Source organism: Chaetura pelagica, unplaced genomic scaffold, assembly GCF_000747805.2.
Source record: "Chaetura pelagica isolate M959 unplaced genomic scaffold, ChaPel_1.0 scaffold472, whole genome shotgun sequence".
NCBI classification, from domain to species: domain Eukaryota; kingdom Metazoa; phylum Chordata; class Aves; order Apodiformes; family Apodidae; genus Chaetura; species Chaetura pelagica.
The window spans coordinates 936,132-954,490 of NW_009952566.1; the positions used below are offsets into that span (position 1 = coordinate 936,132).

At 40.1% G+C, this 18,359-nt stretch overlaps 1 protein-coding gene across 1 annotated transcript; it reads left to right on the forward strand.

The window, feature by feature from the left end:
• Positions 1-166: 166 nt before the first annotated feature.
• On the forward strand, positions 167-11,575 carry MDH1 (malate dehydrogenase 1, NAD (soluble)). Its single transcript, XM_009993464.1, has 9 exons — positions 167-418; positions 5,172-5,270; positions 5,594-5,690; positions 6,670-6,845; positions 8,188-8,310; positions 8,443-8,619; positions 10,170-10,283; positions 10,504-10,593; positions 10,953-11,575. The coding sequence occupies exons 1-9, from the start codon at positions 167-169 to the stop codon at positions 11,076-11,078; spliced, it is 1,254 nt and encodes a 417-aa protein (XP_009991766.1). The 3' UTR covers positions 11,079-11,575.
• Positions 11,576-18,359: the final 6,784 nt, after the last annotated feature.

Genomic DNA, 18,359 nt, shown 5'->3' on the forward strand with positions numbered 1-18,359 from the left:
GCCTCCGGGGGCGGGGGTTGGGGTGGGGTGGTGGCCGGGCTGCGCCCCCAGGCCGGGGTGCTGCGGTGTCCGCGAAATGGCGCCCGCGCCCCCTCCCCTCCTCCACGGGCGGCCCCTGCTGCCCGCGTCGAGGCCCCGGGGGTGACCTGAAGGTGGTCTTGGCGTTATGGGGAAGCGAGTCCTGCAAGCCCGGGACCTGGGGGTCGATGCCGGGCCCTGCAAGGCCGGCCTGGCGTCGTCTTTTAACTTCACTGACCCGCCGGGGAGGGGTGCGGGTCGGGCTGGGGTCCCGAAGGCGTCACCGCTGGGCCCCTCAGCATTTGAACCGCGCTGTGTCCCTGCGGCCTGCCCCTCGCTCGGCCCCCGGCTGCCCAGTGAGCCTGCGAGGGGATCGGGGGGGCCTGCTCCGCCGTTTTTCGTTAGACATTAAAGGTTTGGGGTGCAATTCAGTGTCAGCTCAAGGGGAAATGCCTGCCAGATGTTTCCCTCTTGTTCTATCCCTGCTGGCTGTCAGAAATCCAGCTATTTGTGTAGGTTCTCTGCCTTGTCCGGGAGTCATAGCTCTGTCCTGAGGTTGCACAAGGTGAACTTGAGCTCCTGGCTTTTCTGTGGCATCTGTGCACGCACACAAACTCGCACAGGGATCTTGCTTGCCTTTATAACCATGAAAGCGTCCATGTTTTTCTAGACTTCCTAGCCTGTTACTCAAACCTTTTATTTTGGTGTTTTGCTATAGAAAAGACGCTCGTGGGCATCTTTGCATGTTATTTCAGCTATTTTCTAAAAAAATACAGACACCTATAAACCTTATCTATTGTAATTCTTTACTTTTATTTCCGTTCAAAGTATGGATTCTCAGGAGTGACCAAAACAAAGCATCACGTTTTATTTTGTAGTTGAGCTTTTGAAACATTGGCTGCCATGGATTCATTCATCTCCAGGAGAGCTGCTATTTGAAACTTACTTGGATGCCTATACCTTTTAGAATGTCAGTCATGTTTCTGTTACTTTCACTACTCGAATAATGTATTTGGAGATGGGCAAAGGCTTTAAACTTCTGAAACAAAATCGTGTCTATTGATTCAACCGCTATTAGCTAAATGACATTGAAAAGAGTTTTTAAGGGCACCTGTCAGAAGGTCATTTCTAAAGGAAAGAACTCCCTTGGAATTCAGTCTATGAACCACAAGACTGCTAGGCTGCTGAAGTGCACAGCTGTCTTGCTGTTACTTTCTACCACACTTCCAAATACATTTATTATCACTACAACATTGCTTTAAAGAGGGAAGGGCAAAGGGATGGTTTGTTAGGTGGGCTTTAGACTTTTGAGGAGATACAGTTTAATGCTTAAAGCATTCTTATTAAGCAAGGTGGGATAGCTTAGTTGGCTGTAATATTCAGGAATAACATTAGGTTGATGATATTTTACAGACAGTTATCAGTGGTAATGTTTATAGAGGCCTTTTATAACTGTAATCAGTAATGCAAAGTCCATCACTTGTGTAGACAGGACATAGATTTTTCTCATTCCTACATTCGATTGACTGTGGGTTATGTATTACACTTTTACTTACCTTTGTAACCTCTTGAATCAGTTTTGCAGCATAGTGCTATTTTCAGGTATGGCACTATAAGTCTGCTAGTACCAGCAATAATCACAGAGATAATTTAGGCACGGCATTCTTAAGCCAAAGTGCATTTGAGGGGAGAGTATGAAGCCCACAGCTTCCTGATTTGATATTGGAAGCTTTACTTTTATCTGAGATAATTTAGGAGGGGGAGAAATGGTACTTGTATGCTGAATTAGAGGGACATGGTATCTGGGAATGCAATGTTCTCTTCCTTTTTATTATTACCTTTACTACTCTTTCAAGTTTCCTAGAACTGTTTAACTGTACATCAGCTGTACGTGAAGAGGGGAAAGCTTTGTAACTAAGTAGTTCAGTTAGATGTTATCTAATTTGTCCTCTAGCTTATGTATATCTGAGAGAGAGTAAAGGTGACCTCTGTAGTTACCACAGTGTGAAAATATTCTTATTGAAGCCCAGTGCAGGAGCCAAGTCATGCATTAAAGTGCCTGAACATGAATATGTAGAACCTACAACTTCCATTGGGGAGCTACTAATTTCTCTAAACATCGAACCACTAAAATAGTCTCAGATGCTAATTGATCCCAATTTCATATGTTATGTAAGTTTTCCAGGGAATGTTAACTATATTTTGGAAGAAGCACAACATTTTTGGGTTGTCAGTCAGGAATCAAGAGGTGGTGTGAAAATTTCTTTGATACTAATTGCTCACAATTGGTGCAGGGGCAAGGGAGTTCAGGGAAAGCTTGTATGTGGATCCAATACACTGAAGGCTTGAAGAGAAAAAATACAAGTAGGCAGTACTTACTACTCACTCCTATTTTAGCTTGTTTTTCTTCCTCCCTCTTCCATCCCAAAATGGGGGGAGAACAGGAAGAATGGTAGTAAGCAAACATAATATTTTTCAGAAGGTGGAGCTGAGTCATGGCTGAAGAGTTTATTTTTTTTAACAAGGCTAAATGTCTTAGTTAAGAGGTAGGACTCTTTTGGGTGTTTTTGCCTTTTTATATTCTGCTCCCTTCCTGTTGTTTTGCTAAGTAGTCACTGTGATGCTAGTGGCTAGATTGACTTTTTTATGTTTAAATGAGATTAGATATGAAGTGCATATACTGGAAAAAATTCTCCTTGACTTTCCACTTTTGTGGTACTAGACTGGCTCACAGGTTGCAAAGGAGAAAAAGCCTAACTTCTTAAAATCTTCTATTAATTCACCTGAAATTCAGAATCACTTCACAATGTATTTCAGATACAATGTAATTCAAAGAAAATGTGTTCTGCTGTCATCTGTGTGAGTTTTGGAGTAACATGATTCATATATGATCATTTTTGATAGGGTGCTGATACAGGATTTTGTCAGGCTGAGGTTTTGCAGCACAGTAATTTTCCGGTACTTAGTTTCCTAAGTAATACTATTAGCTGCCTTAAAAGAGTCTTCATTGTTCCCTTTATGTAAATAAAAAGTAGGTTCTCCTTAAAAACATGATGAAAATTTTGCTTTAAATAAAGCATCTTAACCGGTTCTGCCCATCATCATTCAGATATTATAGAACATTTGGACAATATTACTTCCCTACTCAAGAACAGTGTACCAGAATTAGTTTTGAGACTTAAAACAGCCATAATTGATTGCCTGCTCACCTTCCTCTTCCTCATGGAGTTTTGATGAAGTTTGAGGGATGAGATTCACAGTAGGACAAGTTCAAATGAAAATTGCGTAGTTCAGCACCATAACTGGTAGCCATTTAGCCAAATATTTAAAGAATCATTCCCATAATGAAGGCAAAATCTGCAAGTTCAGTATTTTAGCTTAATAATTTATGCTCTCATTTTATCTAGTATGTGTTAAAATGGGGCAGGTGGCCTCATTTTTATAGTTATTTAATGCTATCTTGATTCAGCAGTACTCGGCTGGTGACTTTTGCAGAGAGAATGCACTCACGTCCCAAAATGGTTTTCCTATAAATATCAATGACAGGAATGTTTGTTGGAAAAGATCTCTAGAGGTCAGCCAGTCTGATCTCTTTCTTGCTTTGAGTCTGGAGGTTGTCCAGTCAAGCCTGACAACAAGATTTATGCCACTGCTCAGTCAGGTTATTATGTGGGTTTTTTTTATCAGGTTCTTGAAAACCACTAAGGATTGAAGGTTGCACAGACTCTCTGGTTACCCTGTTCCAGTGCAGCAGTACCACCCTGTTCAAGACTTTTTCTCTTAATTCATAACCATTGCCCCATATTCTGCCATCTGCCACTGCTGAGAGGTGTTTGGCAACATCATTTTTGTAACCTTTCTCAGCGTAGTAGTAGGCTCCTAGTACAGTATTCCTTGTCCTCTGCCCTTCTAAGCTGTGCCCAGCTCCCTCAGCCTCATCTTATAGGACATGAACTCTGGGCCACAACCATCCAAATAATGCTTTCCTAGACCCTCTTCATCCCTTTATAACTCAGGGCCCCCAAACTAGACTCAGTATTCTGGCTGCAGCCAGCAACATTAAGTGAAATGCCTACCTTTGCTCTGGAGGCTATACTTTTCTTCATGTAGTCCATTGTGCAATTCAGGCACTTCAGACTTAATTAAATGTGGAAGATGTTTTGTCCATAGTGTAAATGATCATCTTGTAATTCTTTGAAAATGTGGGCATGCGATTCCAACAGGCTGCTTGTATTCTGCTTATTCCTGTCCTAGCATAATCCGATCCAGCCTTAATGCCTCTAGGGAAAAAGGGAGATACAAAAAACAGGTTTACAAAATATTGGGTTATAAATGTCCTTTGGCATGTTTTCCTTTTTCAATATTAAATAACCTCTGGAGTTCCCCAAGTTCCCGTTGAGCTTAACAAAATGGACTTCTTCTGTAGGCTAAGCCATTTTTTTCCCCCCTATTTGCAATATAGCAATGTGTTGGCAGTCTTCTCCCAGTCTTTTGGAGTTTTAGGTCAGTTTGACAATGGGTAGTTGTGTTATGGATATTAGTGTCTGTATTTGTCCATAATGTAGCTTTTGTCTGTGGATTTGTTAAATTGCTTCATAACAGTTCAGTGAGGCAGTAGTTTTAAGTCCACTAGATTCTGTGGTTTCTGGCATTCATTAAGTCGTTGATTGCAAGTCAGCATTCAAAATGCTTAATGGAAACAGCCCTAAAAATTGAAATAATCTGAAAACTGGTGAAATGTGGCAGCTCATAAAGTTTCTGTAGTAAGTTTGAAGTATGAATGGGTAATCTAATGAATGGGTATGTGTTGTAATACTTTATGCTAAAAAGGCACCATTGTTAAAAGGAATATAGTGGTTTTCAAATAGATTGTCGTTCCTGGCATTTTGGAAGCTTTTGCAGGAACAATTCTTAGGGATATTTTTGCAAGTGTGGTCTGTTCCTGTAAAAGCAAGTGGAAAAATTTCTGGTGTTTCTAGCAGAATGGAAGTGTCATCCCAGAACGTGGCCCCGAGTGACATTTAGCCATTTGCTTTCATCCAGGTTAAGCAATCATAACTTTACTTCTGTAGTAACTGTTAATTTTTACTCCTTTTGGATGGTGTGAGCCTGCACTGTGTAGTGGTGGGTAAGTCTCTGTACCTTTCTTGCAGGGTGAACCCGTCAAAGTCCTGGTGACTGGAGCTGCTGGGCAGATTGCTTACTCCCTGCTCTACAGCATTGCCAAGGGAGATGTCTTTGGCAAAGACCAGGTAACTCTTACACTTGAATTATCATTGTCTCTGCAGCTCAGTAATGAATAAGCTAGTGTCAGAACTTCAATCCCCAAGACTTGTTTCCTGTAGACACTCAGAATGGTTTACCAATATGCAATTAATTTATTCTTTAACTGGTGAAAATGGAGTCTTGCTTTGTTACACAAGCTTTCCATTGTTGGTTATGCTGAAGTTTTTCACTTTTCTGTGAATGGATTTTAATTTTTTCACAAGATAACGCTTTCTAGCAGATATCAAACCAAATTCATTTTCAGAACAGATTATGTGGAGCTTGCACTAAACTATTTATTTCTTTACAGCCTCTTATTCTTGTGCTGCTGGATATCACCCCCATGATGACTGTATTGGAAGGTGTAGTGATGGAGCTGCAGGACTGTGCTCTACCGCTGCTGAGAGGTGGCCAAAATATTTTTTTCTTACATTTACAAGATGTTCTAGCACAACTGTTGCATTGATGAGTTCCTGTTGCTATCAGGAAGTTAAGCAAAGTAAAATATTAGATGGTCCTGTCTTGGTTTTACATTTTATGGAAGATAATTTAATTTAACTTAGGTTGTAAGCTAGGCAGAATGTAGTCAAATGAAGAACTGACTATACAGATCCATGGGGTTTGGTTTATATTGTCCTGGGTTGTCAGCATGTGCAACAAATTGTCAGCTACTTTTGCATTTATGCATTGTATTCTGCCTAATGGTAAAATAACAACGAATCTTTGCATACACTTACATGCCTTTACTAAGTAAAAAAAAAAAAAAAAAGAGGTCTTTAGAAGTATCTTCTGCGTAAGACACAAATTGAAAAATCGCTCATCAACTCATGTAAACAAGTTAAATTCTCAAAAATCTAAAAAAGCAGAAGAAAGGGAGCCAGTAGATGCTACTGTAATTATTACAGTACTTTAAAAATGTGTAGCTACCAGCTCTTGTACAAATCAAACTTTCTTCAGTTGGAATTGTTAAAGGGCGAGGAAAACCTAATTTGTGTTGATACTTGCCACTAAGAAATGTATTGCAAAAGTGAAGATCTGCATATGTGCATATATGTGTATAATGTGTATATATACATACATACATATATTGAAAAAGAGAGACATGAAAGGTATCTTTTCATATAGATTTCTCCTGTGTTTTCAGAATTTATATATAAAGCTTTAGATAAATATTTGTGTATAAATACTTGTCAGTAAACCATTTCTAATCTGTGGAGTTAGGGCCAGACGACTGTACTTGTGTTTTTGGAAGGGGAAGGTGGTGATTTTGTCAGACCAGTTTATATATTACTAATGAACCAGAGAATATTCCTGTTAACACTTTGCCATGAAGTATTTATCTTAGATTTTTTTTTTTTTTTTTCCCCCTCATTTCCTTTTTTTTAGAGGTCATTCCAACAGACAAGGAGGAAGTTGCATTCAAAGACCTTGACGTAGCAATTCTGGTTGGCTCCATGCCGAGGAGAGAGGGCATGGAGAGGAAGGATTTACTCAAAGCAAATGTGAAAATTTTCAAGTCTCAGGGTTCAGCCTTGGACAAGTATGCCAAAAAGACTGTCAAGGTGAATATAGAAGCTGACTTTTTAAAGTTAACTCTCTGAGTTATGTAGACATCTAAATACGTTGTAGAATGATATTGTGTGAAGAGGAACCTATTCATTTCAGGCATTCCTTTATTTAAGCCCTTATAGTGTAGCACTGTCAAGGTTATATAAATATGTTAAATAGGTAGATGATTTAGCCCTTAATTCATTCGGTGAAAAAGGTAAACTTTACATTGTGCTGCTGTAGTCCACATACTCTGAACTAGTTACCAGCAATTCTAAAAAGAAAAAAAAAATTAGGGAAAAAAAAAAGCAGTCATCTCCTTGTTCTCTTTCTTCTCTGGGACAACTGAATTATCTACATGCAGCTGCCTACTTTACATCCATCTGTGGCTTTAACATAATGACCCTTACTTCAGTATCGATACGGAATTAGAGTTGCACAAAAAATGGGCTTTATTTAGGTTATTTGCTTCTGAGTCTTTGGAGCACTGGAAGCTTTTAATTGTTCTCTCTGAGATTCCTTCAGCACAGTTAATGGGATCATGTGGCTGCTCTCCTACTGCTCTTAATCTCAGGCTCAGACTCCAACTGTGCTTTGTAACTGACTTTTTAATGTCTACTTCCTGTGCTGATGAACTTCCTACTGCTTCTAAAGACTTGTTTGCTTCTTTATACATTTGGAATAAAAACTATCAATATAACTATTGCAGAGTAATGAAAAAATTACTGAACTTGCTTTCAAAAGGGGAAAAAACAAAGGGAGGTTTGCTGATTAGCTTGTGTGATAGAAAATATATGGAGCTTGACATTAATCATTTTAGGCACATTAGTACATGAAGGATGAATAAAAATCAGTTTTCCATAGTAATAAATTGATCCAAGTTCAGGCAGTATTTTGCTTCTGAACATTGAGATAAGTAACTGTTCTGGCTTTCTTAATTACAAAGCAATTATATAAAGTAATGGCAGCTGGTTTAGGAACCATTTAAATTGTGATCATGAATTCACTGTGGGCTGACCGAAGTGCACGTGTCGTGCTTTATCTAGCAGCATGGGATTTGAAGCCAGGCTATGAGTCAGTGTGCAGATCTCCCTAGTAGTCTTGTTCTCTTTCACATTTCAATGTCAAATTATAAAGAAGATACCTAGCTAGAAATTATTTTCCTGTGTAGTTATAAAAGACGCCGTGACTGTGAGCCATGCACATATAACAAATCTGTTGAAGACAACAAAGAGATTTATAAAACTTCAGTTTTGGATTGCTTCTTTGAAGGCAAAGCCATATATTTAACCTGAGGGAGCTGTTCTACAGAAATAGCTTCTTCAGTTTTTGCATGTTCCCTTTTTTCGTTTTTAGGTCGTGGTTGTTGGGAATCCAGCAAATACTAACTGCCTGATTGCATCAAAGTCAGCCCCATCAATACCAAAGGAAAACTTCAGCTGCTTAACTCGTTTGGATCACAACAGGGCTAAATCTCAGGTACTAAGGTCCTGCTCAAAGTAGAATCCTTTCTGTTGTCTTTGCTAAATACAAATAGAACAATGCTTTCAAAGAAGCCTTTGAATACAGAGGCTGAAGTTAATACAATTGACATCTTTCATTTCTGATTAGATTGCTCTGAAACTTGGTGTGACTGCTAATGACGTAAAGAATGTCATCATCTGGGGAAACCACTCTTCCACTCAATACCCAGATGTTAACCATGCGAAGGTAAATGTGAAAGGAAAGGAAGTTGGAGTTTATGAAGCTATAAAAGATGACAGCTGGCTGAAGGGAGACTTTATCCTGGTAAGACCTTGGGTTTTTTTAAGTCGTCATTCTGCAATTCTACTTTCTCCTAACCTCCTGTGAAGTTGTAAACTATAAAATGACTGAGTGAAGCAGCTCTTCCTATCTCACTGGAATCAGTCATCTTCAGATGACTCTGTCAGTTCCTTCCTTTTGAAAAAATTCAAGGCATTATGAAATGTAGGTAAATACTACTAGAAAAAGCCATTTGGAGTGCTAAAATGATTCACCAAAAATAATTTCGATTAGAACGTAGGTGCAAGTCATCTGGCACACAAGAACCAGTAACAGTTCACTCTGGTGACTTTTTGGGGCAGCTTTGTAGATGAAGTAGGTTGATCTGTTTGCTGCTCACCACACACTCAAAAAAGCCCAACAGCCCTCCCCCTGCACATGCACATGGACACTTGTGAAATTTACATCTGTGGTCTTGTCAGCAACATTTTTGAAAAGTAGTCTGAAAAATCTAGAATACACCTGTGAATGTTTGAATTAGAGTAGTAATAAATAATAATAATGTAGGGTAGTAAATCAAAATAATATTAATTGATCAAGAGCATGGGCTACCTGCAACATGAAATGAAACAAGTATTACTGAAAGCCTGTGATGAATGTAACTCCCAAGTAGCTCTTTGCTTGTTATTGCAGTGTTACTGACATGCTGACAGCCAGGTACTGTATCTTAGCCAAGGCACCCTTAGCTTGGGACTGAGGCTGTGTTCTGTCATATGACCACGCTCTGTCCTGTCTTGGTTTTGGGTATGACTTATTCCAGTCTGTGCTTGTAGCTGCAGAATTAATGATTGTATGCTGGCAACCAAAATTCATGATGCAGAAAGAGGAAACCTGTCCTTGATCCTTCTGTATCTTATGTTACCAAGGCATGATGATACTGGTTTGGCCTTCTAGGTAGATGGTAATGCTTGTCTATGTGAGAATGCTTTGCCTAAGATAAGGACCTGATTTCATAATTCCTGCTTTCTAGATGGTCTAGTTGATAGACAACCTTACCAAAGCTTACGAAAAAGAAAAAAAAAAAGTTTTCTCATGCTATTATAATTCCAAGAAGTGCAATTCTTAAGTACAAAATTTCTAAAAGTAAACTTGAGTATTGGGAGGTAGGTTCAACTATCAGGAGTTAATTTTACGCATTAAATATATTAGGATTGAGACCAGCAAGTAGGTAACATTTGTATTCACAGAGTTACTTAGAAACAGCTGCTATTATTGATGTATATGAAGTATCTTGGTAAAAGCTTGAAATGCCTGATTGGTAGGAAAAGTTAGTGGTCTGCTAGCTGTAAAGTAGGTACTAAGAAATGAGCCAGCCTTTGAAATACTCCATTATGTTCTTTCTTGTTTTGGCAAAAATCTTCAAGATGGTATATGTGGATTGTATGCCATGTTCATTTAGTGATAGAACTGTATCTTGACTGATGAAATTAAAATAACCTTTTAAGGTAATCTTTCCTTATGGCATTTACTAACAGTGTTTAGACCAAGCCAAGATTTTGCTGCTTTATAATTTAGGGTTTTTTTCTTCATTGCAGACTGTTCAGCAACGTGGAGCAGCCGTTATTAAGGCTAGGAAGCTGTCCAGTGCAATGTCAGCTGCCAAAGCTATCTGTGATCATGTGAGGGACATCTGGTTTGGCACTCCAGCGGTAAGATGTTGCTCTTGAGTAAGTGCTTGTTTTCCTGATGCTTTGATGGCATGCCTGTGTTTTTGACCTCAAGTGTATGTGTGTTGAGAGGGGGAAGAATCTGTCTTTTTCTGGAACAAAGCGTGTCACAGGAGGTACAGTATATTGGAAATCAAAATTTCCAATTTCACTTATTTCTAGCAATGAAAAATGCATTTATCCATTCCTCTTCTGTTTTTAGGGGGAATTTGTTTCCATGGGAGTAATTTCTGATGGCAATTCTTACGGTGTTCCCGAAGACTTGCTTTATTCATTCCCTGTTGTGATCAAGGTAACTAGACCGTATTAAAATCTAAGGATCTTCTGCAAGACCTAATTAAACTGTTGCATGAGCTAGTTAACAGCTGTGCTTTTAGTATGTACTGCAGGTGCTGGGATGTGAGGGGTTTAGTTTTTCACATACAGGACCATTATTCACCATGTAGTTGTCAAGTAAGTACTGATAGAAAACCAGAATCCTACATGATCAGCAGATGCAGTTTGTATTCTTTATCTGAAAACAAATTAAGCTTCTGGCTTACGTGTTCTTGAAGGCCATAAGCTTTATTTCTTATACTACAAAGTTTGCTTTGTGCAGGCTGAATTAAGCTTTTTCTCATGTGAAAGGGGTTTTTGTTTGTTTTCAAACAGAACAAGACCTGGAAGTTCGTTGAGGGTCTTCCTATTAACGATTTTTCTCGTGAGAAGATGGAGCTGACTGCTAAGGAGTTAACTGAAGAGAAGGAGACTGCTGTGGAATTCCTCTCCAGTGCATGACTAGGTGACAAGGAAATACACAGTCATTTAACAGTGGAAGAATCTAAAAGTCGTCTCTAAGTCTGCTACCAAACACTGTTACTGTATTGAAGTCAACTGTCTGTGGCAATTGTTCATTTTAAAGTTCATATGCTTACTGGTACTGTTGTGCCTATTGAGTCATTAGCAAAAAGGTTATTAAAGAAGTAAAACTAGTTTGTTGACCAAACTTTTGTCTGTTCAGTACTAGTTGCTTTCTGTGTATGAAACAGAATAATCGTTTGCCTTGGCCTTGGCTACTAACGCACAATCTGAGTTTTTATTGGAATTTGGCACTATTGGAACACATCCTAGTCCATGACCACTTCAGCATCCTATGGTTCAACTGAGCATGAAATTAGAATGCCAGTAGTTCAGTGACTCAAGTCTATCACTGGACAGACTCCAAATATATACTGTTCACTCTGGTTATGCTTACAATGTTTGCAATAGAAATATTAAAGATGTTTAATCACATAATGGCTAAGGGTAGTCTGTTGCACTTTGTTTGCATGTTTTAGTTATGTAACTAGCAGAATTTGATTGTACAACATAAACCCAGAAGCCCTATTTTAAGAAACAGGGAAACTACTTTTAAGAAGCTTTGATGACTAGCACTTCCATTTGTCTTTCCCAGGCAAAATTGCTTTATGTCAGCATCAGACACAAAAGCCTAAAGGCAAATTTGTATTCAAACACTACAGTTCAAAAGCAGTGTTGGTCCTGGAGCTCAATACTAATTTGATTGTAGATTTAAAGCCTTTTGCCCCATGTGACGAGGACTCACTTGGTTAGGACCAAGTGAGGTTAATATACTTGCTTGAGGATTTTCCTTGTGCAGCCTACAAACATTTTATCTTTAAGAAGCTATTTCAAATATACTGTAATTCTTTCTTGGTGAACACACAGGTGAATGTTGCTGTAACTCTTCTAGACTCTGCTTGGTCTGTTCTGACATAGTAACCCACCTTAGGTAAACTTAAGGAATTTAGACCAAGTTTGTTCTGGGAATTTCTTAGGTGTACTACCTGTTCTGTTTGTTTTCTAAGCACCTTAGATACTTCTCACCCTGTTTGCAGAGTGCACGCTCACAGTAATAGGATTTTTCATATACACAATGTCAATGCTAAATTTTTCTGTCCTGTTCCATTGTAACTATTTCTGCCTTGTACTAAGGTAAATTTAGGGTATGCCATATCTGGAGTAATCTCGTTTCACTTCTTTGTTATGTTGTCCTCAAATGTGTATTCAAGAACTAGAACTGTTTTGACAAATAATAATTAAAAAAGCCTAAACTGAATGATTTATTTGAGGGTTTATGAACTAGAATATAAAATAAATCAGTAAACATCAATAAGCTTATCTTTGAAAATAAACCTGCTTTCAGACCGTTACTGTAGCCATTAAGTACAGTGACAACGAAGTAGCAAAGATTTACTATAAATGACTAAGAGGGAAAACAAGCATTTTAGAAACAGGGAATGTCTGCTGCAACACAGGCCAGCTGGAGACAGGGCACTAAGTAAAGACCTTGAATGTTTATGAAGCAGCTGTTGCACGAACTTGTGCATTCTTGCAGCCTTAGAGATAAACAAGAAGTATATACACCATATTTTTTCTCTCATTTTCATCCCTTGGAGTTCAGCTGTGGAGAAATGATAAGAAAAATTCATATGTCTGTCTTTTCATGACACTTTGGGAAGTTGTGCAGAAATTTGGGAGATAAGAAAGCTTCCAGTGTGATAACTGCCTTCTGGTGTTCCATACAAGTCAGTAAAATCTCTTTTCAGCATGAACCCAGGGACCCCAGGAATTCATTCCAGTAATTGCCATGCTACAGCTTATTTTAAGACAATGCATTGTACAGTGAATGTTACAGGAGATAGCTACAGTGCACACTGTTACTCAGTTTAAAAAGGCTACAGGCTGAGTAAAGGAATGAGTACACATCTGTGTCTGAAAACCATAAATGATGTAGGAAACCCTGCAGGGGTGCAGTACATTTTATGCTGTACCTACCAAAACATCACAATATAAGGAAGGAGCTTTAAAAAAAATAATCTTGGAAGATCTTGGCTCTTCAGGGTTTTTTGATGTTTGTTTTAAAGCGGTCTTGTCCAGGAGACAACTTGCCTCTTTTAAGTTGGTGCTTGTAACACTTGATGTATCAGATCAATTGCATGGTTAACCTCAGTACTTGGTAGACTATCTCATTATATATTTACCTCCTCAACACTTCAATCTACATTTGACTCCTCTCATATTTTAAGCACTGTTTGTGTTTCCTCCAGATTTGTGTGAACTAATTCAACATGAAATCTCTCATCTGCTCATTGACCATGCATACTACCCCACTACTTAGAAACTCTCAAACTAGCAAGCAGTGGAAATTCTTTGCATTTCTCAACTCTTCTGTTCAGTTTTACTTTCTCCAATTTTTATATTTCTGGGAGATTGCCTTCTGCTGCAGTTGGCTTACTGTGCCTTGTGTTACTTTGTGTAGTCTGCACTGCCTTTGCAGGGCACTTTGCTTATCTTTTTAGTAGATGGCATATGAAAACGTCCACTTTTCTTCTGCTTTTCAGATTGTTAGAATTTTCTAGTACAAGAGGAAACTTGCATGTTGCAATTCCAGACTTATGGTATTAAATACTTTGCTCTTCATTGAAATGTTTCTACACTGATTTTTTTGAGTGTTTCTGGCTGGAGGTGTACTTGATGAGGCTGAGAGCTGGATTTCTTCATCCTGGAGAAGGAAATGCTCTGCAGAGATCTTCTTGTTAATGACTACCAGATGGGAGGCTGCAGAGAAAGCAGAGCCAGGCTCTGTGACGCTTTGTGGAAGGTCAAGAAGCAATGGACATACAGGTTGGAACATCAGAAACAGGTTCACCACATCTGAGGGCAATGAAACACTGAAGCAACCAGAGAGAGGGTGGAACCTCCATCCTTGTACCTGACCATGAGCAACCAGATGCAGGTCAGCCCTGTGTTAAGCAGGTGTTTGCACTGAACAACTTCTGACCTATGTAATCGAAAGGCAGTGAATATATTCTCACCAACTACATCTTTTAAATGACTTAAAATACATAGGTATCCAAAGTTGTTCTTCATTTAGTGTTGAGCCTATTTGCAGTACGTAGTTTCTGTGCAGGAAGGAATTTCACATCCACTTTGCACTCACTGATTGCTTCCCCAAGAGAACAAAAAGTAGGCCTTCAAACAGAAGTTCCTTAATGAAGACATGCAAGCATTCTTTAACAAATTATTCCTGGGGAAAATTAAGATTTGAATTGTCAAATACACTTCCAGAAGGTTTCTAGATGGAGCGGCTGAGAACATTAGGGCTCCTGGCTGTGTCTGGGTGTCAGCACAAAGGCTTCCAAGGAAGACTGGAAGCTGTTCAGTGTGACTGGCATGCTTTGTCACAGAGAGCCTGGAAAACATGGATCCCAAATCCTCTCTTCTTGCCAGCGAAAGCTGTACAAGGCAGGCTGGCTAAGCTGATCTCTGTGCTTTCTTGACAACTTTTCATTCCCAGCAAGAATTCTTACAAGGAGAAAGAGAAATAAAGTGTTTCCCCAAATGAACATAGGAGTGTTTTCAAGTTTGTCCTGCATTGTCATTCTCTTGCTGTTGCTATTCCTGCTATTATTTACAGTGACTGCAGGTGAAGCTGGAAACTCCAGCTCTTACAAATTTGTCTAAATCAACATTTTGTCAATGCCTACCACAGATACTTGCACCCTGGGCATATCTGTAAGGCATCATGTCGTATCAAATCAATAGGATTTGAATCTCACTGTGCAGAAAGGAAGACAATATAACTTCTCCAGCAAGTAAAACACATGCAGTGTGCTCTCAAAGCACCAGATGTACAAAACAAAGTCATCCTGGAAGGGTTTGTTTGGATTATGTCTTTTTTTTCTCTCTTTTTGTCCCCATTTCCTGTGGTTTGGGAATTTTTTTACATTTATAGACACATTTGCATTCCAAATAGCAAATCCTAGTGGGTAAGTACATCTCAGTTGAAATGAAGGAAGACCTTATGTAAATAGAACTATTTGCAACTGAAAATGCGGATATTTTATGTTCAAATACCAAGTTGTTTTTAAAAAAACCCAAAACATTCCAACAGCTTTTGTTGCTGTGGAGGTGGTTGGTGGCAACCAGCATGGCTTCCCCAAGGGCAAATCATGCCTGGCAAATTTGGTGGCTTTTTTACGATGGGATCACAGCATTGGTGGACAAGGGGAGAGCAGCAGACGTCACCTACCTGGACTTCGACATTGTCCTGCAAGACTTCCTGGTCTCTAAATTGGAAAGATCAGATTCAATGGATGAAACACTCGGTGGAATTGGCTGAATGATTGCACACAAAGAGTTGTGGTCAATGGCTCAATGTCCAAATGATATCAGTGATTAGTGGCTTTCCTCAGGAGTTGGTACTGGGACCAGTGCTGTTTAACGTCTTTGTGAGTGACATGGGCAGTGGCATTGAATGCACCCTCAGGAAGTCTTCCAATTACACCAAGCTGTGTGATGTGGCCAACACACTGGAGGGAATAGATGCCATCTAGAGGGACCTTGACAGGCTTGAGAGGTGAGCTCATGCCAAACTCATGAAGTTCAATAAGGTCAAGTGCAAGGTCCTGCATATTGTTTAGGGCGATCCCAAACATAATTACAGGTTGAGCAGAGAATGAACTGACAGCAGTCCTGAGGAGAAGGACTTGGGTGTGTATTGGTTGATGAGAAGCTCAGCATGAGCTGGCAATGTGCGCTCACAGCCCAGAAAGCCAGCTATGTCCTGATCTTCATCAAAAGTAGCGTGACCAGCAGGTAAAGAGAGGCAATTCTGCCCCTCTACTCAGCTCTCGTGAGACCCCACCTGGAGTCCTGTGTCCAGCTCTGGAGCTCTCAACATAAGAAGCACATAGAGCTGTTGGAGCGAGTCCAGAACAGGGCCACAAAGATGATCAAAGGGCTGGAGCACCTCTCCTGTGAAGAGAGGCTGAGAGAGTTGGGGCTGTTCAGCCTGAAGAGAAAGCTCCAGGGAGACCTTAGAGCAGCTTTCCAGTACCTGAAGGGGCTACAGGAAAGCTGGGGAGGGACTTTTGACAAGGGCCTGGAGTGATAGGATAAGGGGTAATGGCTTTAAACTGGAAGACAGCAGATTTAGGTTAGACATTTGGAAGAAATTCTTCAGTGTAAGGGTGGTGAGACACTGGAACAGGTTGCCCAGGGAAGCTGTGGATGCCTCCTCCCTGGAGGTGTTCAAGGCCAGGTTGGATGGGGTTTGGAGTAACTTGGTCAAGTGAGAGGTGTCCCAGCCAATGGCAGGGGGCTAGAACCAGATGATCTTCAAGGTCCCTGCTAACCCAAACCATTCTATGATACCATGAACTTTTTCAGTGGTAGCTTTGCAGAAGGGCATGACAAATGCTATTCTATCAGAACGGAGGCTGAGCAACCAGCTGCTTAAAATGAAATACTATAACTGCAGGTAAACAATTTTAGATAGAAAGGCAATCTTCAGCTTAGCCAGAAGTAAGGCCATTGTTTTGGTTTTACAGAATCTTTTAATGTGCATATTAATGTATTAGTAAAATGTAATTCCATAAATGCTCTTCTTTTTCTGAGTCTGCTAACCAGTCATTAAGTAGTTTGTAGCTAAATGGCAAAGGGACTGCACAGAGATCTTTACCTACTTTCTCCCAAGAAACATAATCACCACACACCTGGGAGTGATTTGTTGCTTAAATATATTAAAAGCTCAACTCAAGCCAACCTGTATTTGAGGCTCTGAGCATTTGTTAACTCCTGATGAGATACACTGCATGAACAAATCTGTGCCCACTCAGGACTTCCCAGCTGTGTTGATTTCACACCATAACAACTCAGTGTCTCTTCATGGCTGAAATCCCTGAATTCAGGCTATCCTGCTTCTGTGGTACCTGCTCCCTCTCTTTACCTTCCATATTGCAGCTGAAGAGCAAAGCTGGGGCAGGGCAGTGCAGGAGAAGGAAGAAGTGACCACTGGCTTCCTGGCACATGGCACTAACACGTTCTGTGCATCTATACATACACACGCATTCACACTCCCCTGAGGAGTGGAAAACCTCTCTGGAGTTCAAAGGAGCCACTTGGCTGTCCTTACAAGCCTAGAAGGCTGAGACAATATAAATTTCAGTTTGCTAAACTTCAGGCTCTGTTTCTTTAAACCTTAACAGCATTCATAAAGCCACAGAGTTGTGCTTTCCTGAGATCCAGCATAGCCCTCTGCTGTGAAATTTTCACTGATAATGTTCAAATATTCAATCTTGCTTTCTCATTCACAAGTATTTCTCAGCAAACACAGGTGGCTTAAGTAATGTTAAAATGAGATCAACAGTACACCTTGGCTGATGTGATTCTAGAAAAAAAAAAACAAACAAAAAACCACAAACAAACAAACAAAAACACACACACAAAAAAACCCAACAAAACCAAAAGAATATTATATTTATATGATTATTTCCTAATCCAGTGGAAACAGAATCCTTTTAAAGCTTGAGATTTAGGAAGCCACTACTAAACTGGCATGGGAGTTTTTTCAGGAGCAATTTAGACCCCTGCTGAAAGCCCACTGATGGTCACTTAATAGTCTGGCTGACAACTGGTTTTATAAGAAACCAAACACAGCTACAGAAGTGGATGTTTTTTTGGGAAAACCAGGAAGCTGCAAGTTTTGAGTGCCCCAGTAAATACTGCCTCGTGTGGCGAGCCCAGCAAGGGCTCTCCTGCAGGTGGTGGTGTTTCTCTTGGTTGGGAAGGTGGCAATAGGAGGCTCTGCCCATACCTTTGTGCTTGCGCACTCCTCAGAGGGGAATAAAGACAACATTTGGGCTTACTGCTTGAAGGAAAGGGTAATAAGTATTTTGCATGCTGAGCTGACAACAGATGTGCTTTTTATATGTCAGGATGCCTGACCAAGGAGAGCACAGTGTGAGCTGCTTGTGCTTGAACATAAGCCCCAGATGTAAGCTTGCTGTTTGGGGGGATTTTAAACAGAGGATGTGCCACTTCCTCAGCACCATGACCATGGGTAGGCATGTGCTAATTTCCACTCAGACCTCCAGCTCTGGGGAAAGAAACCCAAACACTTTACCAAAGGCAGCTTCTTTCTAGAAGAAAAAAAAATGAGACTAAATTCAGAGGGAGTCTGAAACGCCAAAGAGCCAAGGAAGATGGGGAAGAGTAAAGTTTATTCCTCAGCAAAAA

Bases quoted from the DNA above. Each gene is read 5' to 3' on its own strand.
- MDH1 (XM_009993464.1), top strand. From the start codon at position 167: ATGGGGAAGCGAGTCCTGCAAGCCCGGGACCTGGGGGTCGATGCCGGG. The intron at 5,271-5,593 runs GTAACTCTTACA...ATTTCTTTACAG, and splicing joins ATGTCTTTGGCAAAGACCAG to CCTCTTATTCTTGTGCTGCT. The intron at 10,594-10,952 runs GTAACTAGACCG...GTTTTCAAACAG, and splicing joins CATTCCCTGTTGTGATCAAG to AACAAGACCTGGAAGTTCGT.